The sequence below is a fragment of the Petromyzon marinus genome, chromosome 53, assembly GCF_048934315.1.
Source record: "Petromyzon marinus isolate PM22_M1 ecotype Great Lakes invasive population chromosome 53, UKy_Petmar_22M1.pri1.0, whole genome shotgun sequence".
Lineage (NCBI taxonomy): Eukaryota > Metazoa > Chordata > Hyperoartia > Petromyzontiformes > Petromyzontidae > Petromyzon > Petromyzon marinus.
The window spans coordinates 9,568,590-9,580,749 of NC_133719.1; the positions used below are offsets into that span (position 1 = coordinate 9,568,590).

Genomic DNA, 12,160 nt, shown 5'->3' on the forward strand with positions numbered 1-12,160 from the left:
AGGTCTGAATGGACGACGGATGAGGTCTAATGGACGAGGTCTGAATGGTCGAGGTCTAAATGGATGATGGATGAGGTCTGATTGGACGAGGTCTGAACGGACGATGGATGAGGTCTGATGGACGAGGTCTGAATGGACGAGGTCTAAATGGATGATGGACGAAGTGTGAATGGACGAGGTCTGAATGGACGTTGGATGAGGTCTGATTGAACGAGTTCTGAATGGACGAGGTCGGAATGGACGAGTTCTGAATGGACGATGGATGAGGTCTGATTGGTCGAGGTCTGGCCAGGTGGTTCAGCCAATCATCCCTCTGTGGTTTATAGAAAACCAAATGAGTGTCACTGCGTAAGCAATCAAGAGTGGTTGTTCTGTGGAGAGACTCGTCACCTCGCCTGGTATGGAGGAGGTCGTGGGTTCGATCTCGGACCTGAAGCCTGCTGCTGCTGAATATTTTGAGTTTGCATGCTCTTCCCGTGGTTGCGTGGATTTTTCTCCAGGTCCTCCGGTTATTCCACTCCACAATTGGAAACACGCGTTTAGAGTATTTGTGCTGCTATGAACTTCCACGTGATAAGCCCACTTCGTTGAGCTATCACTTTTGGCCAGGTCGCTTCTGATAAAGGCTACATAACTCAGTGGACCTTACCTGGTAAAATAAATCAAATGTGTGCACTGTGTATGTTTAATATCCTTCGAAGCGTATGTAGCCAACCGTGCTAATTGGAGGTGCGGGGGAAGGACAGGGGCCGACCATAAATGACGTCACGCGATTTTGGACGATTTTTGACCCCCCTCGTCACACGGCGTCACAAAAAGTCAGACCCCCCTCAAATATGACGTCACAAAGCTCTGCCCCTCCCCTATTGTCATTTTAGTGCGTTTTTAACGTGGCGCTGCACTCTGATGTTGGAGAAAACATTTATAAAAAAAAAGTCTATTAAATTAAGTAGAACGTGTTGTCTACATTTATTTAAAGCTGCGCATTTTGATGTGACGTCACATTTCTCAACCCCCCCCCCCCGCTCGTCACACATCGTCACAAATATCTGACACCCCCCCCCCCCCCAGGTGCGTGACGTCATTTATTGACGGCCCCAGTCAACAAACTAAACACTAAGTATGGCGAGCGGTGTCGTTCAACCAGCGTGCTATCAGCTTGGAGTACTGGTCCATAGACAACGCCAGTGGCAATTGGTATCTTTAGCTGACCTGAGACCTTGGTGTGTCAACTGAGAATAATAGGAGATCACAGGGCAGTGGAGTGTCAATAGCAAGGCCATCAGAACTCAGAAGACAAAGGTAGCGGAGGAGCGCGCGCGGGCGCGTGTGTGTGATGCTGGCCACACCCCCCCCACTCTCTTTTAAGTGTCATGCCGGCCTTGACGTAAGGTTAAACGGCATCTTTGTGTTTGAATTGCCGTGTGTGTATGTGTGTTTGTGTTCTTGTGTGCATATGCGGTGGGGCGGCAGTGTAGCGGTCAGTGCATAGCACCGCTAACCCTGCTACCCGAGTCCGATTCACCACTGACGGCCCACGTGGCGCGATGAATGTACAAACCTCTCGTGGGGCCACTCAGCCACACATGAGTTCCTGGTGCAGTGTGTAAACATCAGTTCTGGGGAGACAAAGGTGGCCGAGTGTGGTGTTGGGCACACATTTCCCTTTGTGCCTTCGTAGGTGCGTCGCTAACGGGACTTGCTCCAACAGCCTGTAAAAAAAAAGGCCCTATATTCGGTCTTATATTTCATGGTGTACATTTGAATACACTACATCATCGCTCTGTGAGTCCGTCCAAATGCTTTGGAGTGTTCCCACACGTAAATTTGTGTAATTTTCATTCCAAAATTACGGGAGCATTTACTCAAAACTCTTGGAGTTGTATTGCCTAATAGTTCAACCAACGTGAGTTCATATTCACAACTGATTTTGATTAAAAACTCTTATTTCTTTCTCAGCATGCTTAATACTTTTTTATACCTACATTAAATTAACGCCTAGGCAATAAACAGAGAGCACTATAAATCTATTTCCGTCTTATTAATTAGTTTCTTAAATTATTCTTATTTTCAGAGCCCTGCATATGAGATGCCATTCATCAAGGGGCTACACGCAAAGGAGAAAGGCAAATAAACAATGCTTGAGTTCTCACCCAGATGAACGAAACAAACTTGAAACTTCAAGCATTGCATACACAGAAAAGTGCTTGCCGCAAATGAAACATCATACCTTGCTGATCTCGTAAAGGAGCATAAACCATAATTACGTGAACTCCCGGTCATCCTCGCAGCAGTTAGCAGTGGCTTTTGACTAAGCCATCGAACAAAGACGGTCACCGCATCGCGTGTTTTCATATGCGCTTCTGCGGTCGTCTGGAACGCTCTTCTGATGTAATGATGCCACTGGAAGTATGGACTTTTAAATCTAGATTGAAAACGCATTTCTTGACAACTCCTTTTCATCTTTAGTTTATTGTCCTTCCCCCGCACCTCCGATTCGCACGGTTGGCTACGAACGGCGCGAAAGACGTTCAACGTACGTACGTACATACAGTGCGCGTCTTCAGCAACTCCGGTATTCTCACCACGTGGAGAAATACCCAACGGAAAACTCAACGAACATACAAACGGGGCAGGCCACACAGACCCACCTGCTGACATTGGTGGGGGGGCAGGGGGGTCCATCCAACCACTCTCACAATTCAGTGGGACTCGTCGCATCTGCGCCCCTGCTCGATAGGGCCCCAATTGTCTCTTCCCCTTCCTTGGGCTCTCTGCGCCTTTCCTTTTTTTAGGCCCCACCCCTTCGTCTCTAGGCCACGCCCCTTTCTGTTTTAGCCCCGCCCTTTCCTCCACACACGGGGGGGGGGGGTGGAAGGTGGGGGCGCGGGGGAATGTGAGTGGGCAGCAGTAGAGGTCGTGTTAGGAGTGGTTTCGGATTCACCAAAACAACCAGCATCCCTCTTAGAGCGATATAAAAATTCTTACAAGGCATCTATGATTTTATTATTATTATACATGCAATATGATTGTTATAAGACATATATACTTATTGTTATAGATGCAATATAATGATTATTATAAATCATCTATAATTATTATTATGGTAAGGCATCTTTAATAATATGCCTTATAATCATTCTTATTATAGATGCCTTTTAACCATCATAATAATCATTATTATATTGCTTGAAGAGGGATGCTGATTGTGGCGATAAAGCCGCACCATAATTTGACTGCGATATTTCCCGTGGCATTGAATCATTTTAAATCCGAGCTCTCACCTTTCACGGCACAGTTTCGAGTGTATCCGTGGAAAGCGTTGTATTAGATGTAAATGGTTATCGACCGCAAATCACACAGCACGAGCGCTCATATTACAAGAGGAAAACAATCCCGGTCGCGAACAATTAGCGATGCTGTCAGCGAGCATCATTTTGTAGGTAGAGTAATTGAAGCGTAGACTCTAATTGTGTAAAACGCACGCGGCCATCATTTCTGCCTGGGAGTGGATACCGATAATTTGCGAGCAGATTACAACCGACGGCATTCGACCGGAAATAATGCACTCCGACAGTCTTAGGGAAATAATTCTGAACTCCGTAAAATCAATTTTAAAAAAAGACATCCCGTTGCAGTGGTTGTCGGAGAAGCTGCGGTAGGGTGGACTAGCAGACCCACGCAATGAACCCAACGACCTCGGGTCGATTCCCAGGCTCGGCGAACGTCAGTGGCGAGTGATTCTGATCCGCTCCTGAGCACCCGCCCCCCGCATTCCTCCGTCGGCAACTCGCATTGACGCAGAGAGGTAAATATGGTCACGTAGCTCCCATGACTGACCCGACATAGGGATACATTCATCCAGCAGTGGAGTGACACAGAGGGCTATGAGAAGGCAAAGGCGCAGCCCTGCGTTTACTCGCTCGTGCCACTGCTAGAGGTAGGACCTCCATTAAAGTCAGCATTAGAGAACTCCTACTGATCATATTTGGCCTGCTCTTCCATACTTGCCAGACAAATCCAGATTGAAAACTAATTTATTTAGAACGGTTTAGTTCGTTATCCTTCCCCCGCAACCTCCGATTAGCACAGTTGGCCACGCACAGAGCGAAATAAATTCAACACACATACATACTTACCAGAAATCTTGTAAGTGCTGGGAGTACGCACACTTTACCCCCACAATGTACGGACCTACCGATCGACTAACTGATCTCCCTATTTGTACCGCTGCATGGACCCAGGCGGGGTGGGAAGTGGGGCTGGGGTGGAATGGGTTAAGAAAATCGTCCCATCGTTTCAAACTGCCACGCCGGGAGATCGAGTCGACACCGGCGACCTCTGGATCGCAAGCCCAGCGAGCTGCTAACCGTTAGCACCGCGGCAGCGTCCACCACGATTGTGAAAAACGGACTCGTGCGAGGAATCGTCGTCGGCGGCGGCGGCGCACTACGCCGGCCGTTTACTCATTGGGCGAATGTCAAAACTTCTCTCCCCGCCAAATCTCAAGTCAATTGCGCCGGAGAGTATTGGGACTCACACGAACAGATAGGGCTTTTAATATGTGTTATATGGGTAGGCTTATACAATCCTCCCCGCACGCCTGTGTCATTTAAATTTTAAATCTCCAGATGCCCCAAGTGTGAATTGGAACTCGGCAGACACCGGGGGAAAAAAAGTCCACCTTCCAAAGTGAACACTTTTTTAAAAAATCGCTCTCTCTCTCTCGCTCGCTAACTTAAACGTCCCAGGGCTCTTCCCACTCCCATTTCACAACTCAATCGATGAGCATAATCTCAATCGGGTGGAGCGGCAGAGTGTTGCTTAGCGTCGCGACAAGCCCGGAAATCTCAGTCTTGATTCCCGGCCACGCGTAACATGTCAGTAACGAGCATGCACACGGTTGCCACCTTTCCTGACTTTCCCCCCCCCCCCCCCCCCACGATTGTCCTCTTCTCTTTGAGGTTGATCTTTCTTCGATACTATGCAACTCTTCCCGGGGAGATTAAAAGTCCCAGATTTTCCCAGATGCTACACAGCGTCACTCAAAATCTGCTTCGGACACCAGGGTCTCGAATTGTTACAGCCTCACATCACTATTTACTACACTACTATACACTACACTATATGCGACACACAACACTACTATACACTACAGACTACACTATACGCTACACTATACACTACACTATTATACACTACTATAAACTACACTAATATACTATACACTACACTATTATACACTACTATAAACTACACTAATATACTATACAAAACACTACTATGCACTACAGACTACACCATACGCTACACTATACACTACACTATTATACACTACTATAAACTACACTAATATACTATACACTACACTATTATACACTACTATAAACTACACTAATAGACTATACAAAACACTACTATACACTACAGACTACACCATACGCTACACTATACACTACACTATTATACACTACTATAAACTACACTAATATACTATACACTACACTATTATACACTACTATAAACTACACTAATAGACTATACAAGACACTACTATACACTACAGACTACACCATACGCTACACTATACACTACACTATTATACACTACTATAAACTACACTAATATACTATACACTACACTATTATACACTACTATAAACTACACTAATATACTATACAAGACAATACTATACAGTACAGACTACACTATACGCTACACTATACACTACACTATTATACACTACTATAAACTACACTAATATACTATACAAGACACTACTATACACTACAGACTACAATATACACTACACTATACACTACACTATACACTACAGACTACACTACAGACTACACTATACACTACACTACTATACACTACAGACTACACTATACACGACACTATACACTACACTATACGCTACAGACTACACTATACGCTACACTATACACTACACTATTATACACTACTATAAACTACACTAATATACTATACAAGACACTACTATACACTACAGACTACAATATACACTACACTATACACTACACTATACACTACAGACTACACTATGCGCTACACTATACACTACACTACTATACACTACAGACTACACTATACACGACACTATACACCACACTATACACTACAGACTACACTATACACGACACTATACACTACCCTACTATACACTACAGACTACACTATACACTACACTATACACTACACTACTATACACTACAGACTACACTATACACTACACTACTATACACTACAGACTACACTATACACGACACTATACACCACACTATACACTACAGACTACACTATACACGACACTATACACCACACTATACACTACAGACTACACTATACGCTACACTATACACTACACTATACACTACAGACTACACTATACACGACACTGTTAGAGCCTCACGTCGGTTCTGTGCTGTCGCCCCTCGGTGTGGAGCTCTCTATCCCTTTGCGCATCCGCAACATCAAATGCACTCTGACTACTTTCAAGAAACATCTAAAGGCCTCCTCCATCTGTGTCTGACTCAGGGCTTTCGAGCAGCCCTGAGCTTGGCCGAGTTGTTGACGTGTCTGCTAAATGTGGCGCGCTATGAATGTCATCATCATTATTCTTCTTTTTGTCCCCGTGATGTCCCGTTTTTTTGTCGTCGTTGTTGTTGTTGTGCCTCGGGGGTTGGCAACCCTAGTCGTGTCCGATACTGCCACCCTCCCACCCCCACTGGTGAAGTATGGTCAAACGTGCCCTCGTGGCTGACGCGGTGCGAGGGAGGCCCTCCTGCGGCGGTGATGCAGCGACAAAAGGCTCGGCTTTTTTTATTTTTATTTCCACGAATCTGAATTCATGCAGCCGTTTTCACTCCTCGGTGCTACGGCAATGTTGTTTTTGTACGCATGTTGGTTGTCTTAAGTGAATACCACTTCGCGCGGCGGTGTTCGCACTGCTGCTGAAACTGACGCCTTGATTACTTTTGCGGTCTTGTCATTTGCTAACAAGCGCGCTGGCCTTATTCCTAAAAACAACAAAAACTCGGGCGTGTTTAACGTGAGCTGTCTAATGTGCATGGCAATGGCACGTTTTTCACATTTAGGGCCGCGCTTCTTCCGTCGCTGCCGCGAAGGGGTGACTGTGACCCAGCAGTGGCAGAACATTCATCCTGTTACTCACGGTTACTCAGACAAAGAAAATGAGAGGAGTAGAAGGATGGTGGTGATGGAGGGAACACGGCAAGGCGCTGGTGGGACCCATGATTCATATCTAAGGGACCCTTTTTGTCAAGATCAAAATGATTGGGGGAAAACAATGAGAATACGCGTTGGCCTTCCTGGCAATAAAACGGCTGTTAAGATGTTCAAACGCCTAATAGACACTCGTTGCATGATCCAACCGAGCGTCCAACATCAAATTATCGTCGAAACGGAAGGCACCTCAGTTCAGAACCAAAATATTTATACTGGGGGAGGAATCCGATGAGCTTTAAAGCTCTTTTTCACAGATGTCCATGCGGGGCACGGGCTAAGAACGTTACAACAACGCACAGTATAAAAACACGATTAGGAGCGCAAAGTACAAGAAAGGTAAATAAATGACCCAAACGCACACAAATTAAACTGAACCAGTCCCATCCCACTCTGTGGATCCCTGAAGTCACGAAAACTTCAAATCGAGATTCAGCCCGCATCCTACCAGGCAAAGCCTGCTGCGGTGTGAACTTATTTTTTCAGAAGCGACCTGGCTATCACAAATGATAGCCCAACGAAGTGGCCCATCATGAAAGAAGCAGCGACGGGGCAGCGAGAAGTGGACAGGCCACGGCACGTAGATTTCGGTGAAGGAAACGGCCATGCCCCCAACGGCCCCAAAAAGTTCAAGAAACCGGACGAATATATTCAATTTCATCCGCACCTTGTTTTGCTGCGCATAAAAAAAAGAGTGACTTTCTGGGATGAATCCAGATAATAGGGTCCGTCCCGAGGACTCCCCTTCCCCCTTCCGCCCGTTCCACAGCAGTCGGATGAGATACGTTTTAACCGAAACCTGATCGGCGCTGTACCCTCCTCCCAAGCTCGTATGGAGCATGTATCACCGAGCCTCGAATGGCCGCGCTTCCACGTTTTGATGTCCGAGTGCTCAGCGGGCCGAGACCCGAGTCGGTTGAGACTCATCCGGAACACGGTTGGGCGCGGATGGTGGGCAGAGGGGAGCGCACGTAAGCGCTGTGGTGATTTTACACGGGGGGCACAACAGAGGGCAACAGCGGAGGGCACAACGGAGGCCACAACAATGGGCTACCTTTCTAGGGGACACTCGCGCGCGTTAAGATCCCCCCCCCCTACCGCTTATCGGCTTTGCTGAGACCACAGTGAAGTCTGAGAACACCGGTCCCGTTGGTTCAATTCCAAGGCTATTGCGGATTACATGTGTCATTTACAAGAAAACCAAGATCAACGTTGCTCCGTGCGAGCAGGACGCTACCTGCCTTGGATGCTTTATGTCACGCAAAGACAATGACGAAAGATGCCCCTCCCAGCCCGCCTGTAGACTTTAACAGGCAGTTGGGGTAAGCGCTGTTCGCGAGTGCCACCTTTCATGGAGACCCTCGAGCCTTTGTCTCGCCACTGGCGATGTTTACACACGAGGCGCCAGGCACAGGACTCGCTTGAGGCAGTGTCGACCTCGAGGGCAGAAGCCCAGAACCGGGGTTCAGACACTCAACGCCGTTATTGGTCATGAGCGGCAAATCGAATGCGGGTCGCCGGGTTCGGAGTGCCACGCGCTCACCGCTCCACTACCGCTGCCCGTAATTCCCCACGTACAACAGACAAAGATTCCCCCGTGTAGCCTTGAACAGGCTGTCGAGTCAAGTGCTGTTTGCGAGCACCAATCAAGGCCGACACGGCGCACTAGGGGGGTGGTTGGCCAGCACCACGTCTGGCCGCCTTTGTCTCCCCAGTGTCGATGTTTTACACACTGCACCAGGTACTCATTTGAGGCTGAGTCGACCTAGGGGAGGCCCAAGATCGGTTCAAATAAACGTCGTCACTGGTGTTGGCCGTGAGCGGGAATTGAACTCGGGTCTCCGGGTTCGTAGGCGCGGCACGCTAACCGCGACACGACCACTGCCCTACCGCTGCCCATAACTTCTCACAACAACAACCGCCATTCGCCACTCAGTGGCGTCACCACGGCGCCTGTGCCAGGCTACGTGCACGTTAAGGCCACGTGAAGTGTCCCCGCCCGCTGGCAAGGAGGCCACGGGACGGAACCAGCAGGTGCCATGGGTTGGCTGACTGAGGTGGCTGGCCGATGCACCACCTGTGCCCCCCTACTGTGCCAATTCACACATACACACACATACACACACATACACACGTGTGCAAGTGAAGCCCCTAACGAGCTAAAACCTTGCTGACGTGATTGCGGCTTACAGGGAGTGAGGGCTAGCTCCTGTGAAAACTGATTACTTTTATATTCCTATCGCTTTGCCCATCATCATAAATCATAATCATCATTACCAATCATCGTGATCATTATCATCACCTAACAGAGCTTAGATTGCCCGCACGGTACTCTGGATGCCCGTGTAATGTTAAGGAATGGATCCCCTTTCCTGCTCCAGATCATTCCAACGTCATCAAACATCATCATTGTCTTTGAGTTGTGCGCCTTTTGGCGTCATCTGGTCGAACACCGTATGAGACTAGGCTCTAAGGATAGCTGTCTCTGGTGTGGACTAATCAATTTCAAGGACAATGCATACATTATCAGAGTGTGCATACATTATCAGTGTGTTTTTTGTTTGCATTCTGACTGCAGGTATTGTGATTAATGTAAACATGATTCCTTGTAAAAAAGGTTTCAGTTTTGTTGCCAGAAAAAAAGGGGAAAAAACCTATTATTATATTTTGGTACTAGCAAAGGAGGCCTCATGATCATCATCGTCATCAAGCCTCGGAGCAAATCATCCCGAGTACGTCTGATCACGTTGGTCCTCAGAAGCTCAGCAGATAACATCCTGGCTTGGTACGTGCAGCGGTAGATGTCCTGGGAACACCGGTTGTTTTAGTCGCGGGCTGACAAGTGACCAGAAGATGGCAAGCGCAGCAAATGGGTTGAATTTTCGTCTGTTCGGAAACCCACTCCCCCTTGTTGTGCGTGATTGGTTTTTCTCCAGGTACGCTGGTGTGCTCCCACGTGAAACCTAACACGCATTCGTGGCATTACCCAAACATCCCAATGGGCTGTTTGCAAATATACAAACTGCACTTAGCTATCTGTCGCCCTTTGTACTAACATTTGAATATTTCCAGATACAAGCGCATGTTCGAGAGCATTGCGTAATCCCATTTTTCTGAACTTGTTTAGTAATATCGCTCTCTCCGATGTGTCTTTCGGGTTCGTGCCGCGCATCGTTCTGCACACGATGTTCTGGCTCATTGCTCCGCGAGCTCGGGAGGTTCTTCAGGAACCGCGTTAACTTCTTGACGGCGCGTGGAGCGAAACGTCGGAGACACCGCAAAATCCTTCTCCTCCTCCTCGGCGCGATCGTTCAACGTCCGGCGCTCTGCGTCACTGTGCGCAGGCAAGACGATGTCCCTGGCCACCTACGAGGGGAGCTACAGGACCCACGTTCCTCGATGGGACGGCGGCGGCGGTCGACGAGGAGGCGGCGATGCGGGAGGAGGAGGTCGGAGCGGCGGTGACGGAGATCCCCAGCGGCCGCCGTCGACGGGCGCCCCCCCCGGCCCCACGGCGGGCCACGTCGCGCCCACGCTGACGCCCGTGGCGCAGCGGCCACACGTGGGCAACATGAACACGCACGAGGTGAAGCCGCACGAGGCCAAGCCCCCGCAGCAGCAGCAGCCGCCACACGGCGCGGCGGAAGACGGGGAAGAGGGCCGCGGCTACGGCGAGCTGAACGCCACCTTCCCCACGGTGCGACGTGCGGGCGTCGAGGTGAGCTGGGGGGGGGGGGCGTAGGGCTGGGGGGGGGGCCCTACCCATTTTCTTATTCCTCACTCTCACGCTCTCACGCACGCACACACATGGACACGCTCACGCACAGTGAGCGAACGGCTAAATCGCTCAAGCAACTCCGAATCGCTCGGAGTTGCTCTTCGTCGGTCCATACGGTTTGCACGGTTGGCTACGTACGGTGTGAAAGAAGTTCAACATATATGCATACAAGTGTAAGCCGTGCTACGGGTGACGGTGTTTTAGTTTTAAGGGCACCGCCGTGGCGACATGTTAACTACCTTGCCTGGTATACAGGAGGTCGTGGATTCAATCCCGACCCTGAAGCCTGGTGCATATTTGGAGTTTGCGTGTCTCTCTCTCCCCCCTTGGTTGCATGGATTTTTCTCCGGCTCCTCCGGTTTGTCTCTCCGCATTGACAATCAGCATCACGCGTTTAGAGCATTTGGCTGCTATAAATTTCCACATGGTGATGACAAGCCACTTCGTTGAGCTTTCATTTGTGATAGCCAGGTCACTTCTGAAAGATAACTATATGTAGCTCAGTGACCATTTCCTGGTAAAATAAAAAAAATTGTTTAAATAATGGTAGTTTTACGGAGTGTAGTCTATTGCGAGATGCAAATTGCATCGCTCATGATCTCCGAAGAACCACAACGAGCTGGAAGGCAGCATCAGCCAGGCAGCGAGCCACCACTACCAACAATTTCCCAAGCCCTGCAGTCATCTATGTGGTGAAGATGTTTTCAGCCAATTATTGAGTGTTTATATATACTCAGCACCATGCATAAAACATGTGTTGTAGAGTGCTGCGGGTGCATTCTGGGTAATTTTGTCACCGGATTGAACATTTTGGGTTGTCATTGATCCCAGAGTCACCATGAAATATCAAAATAAAAGTATATTTTTTTAAGGATCTTGACGACAGCATAGCAATACTTGTGTAGTTATTGCCAATCCTGGGGTCATGGGGTGGTGGTTATTGCTCAAAAAACTGGTGAACTGATCGCTGCGGGACCAGCAAAGAGATGTCAATCGATTGATCGATTGATTGAGCTGCGGCACGCTTTTCCACAGCTCATCGGCTCCCTGATGGCTCATCAACCACCTCCAGCTGTCGGGAATGTGAGCTCTGATATATACCGGTGGGGTTTT

At 48.5% G+C, this 12,160-nt stretch overlaps 1 protein-coding gene across 1 annotated transcript in view; it reads left to right on the forward strand.

The window, feature by feature from the left end:
• The window catches only part of LOC116954021 (neurexin-1-beta-like), a 558,784-nt gene that overhangs the window by 538,251 nt on the left and 8,373 nt on the right, over positions 1 to 12,160 (forward strand). The window contains exon 7 of the mRNA XM_032974412.2: positions 10,614 to 10,987. Within this exon, the coding sequence (XP_032830303.1) occupies positions 10,614 to 10,987 (374 nt within the window). The remainder of the gene's footprint in view (positions 1 to 10,613; positions 10,988 to 12,160) is intronic.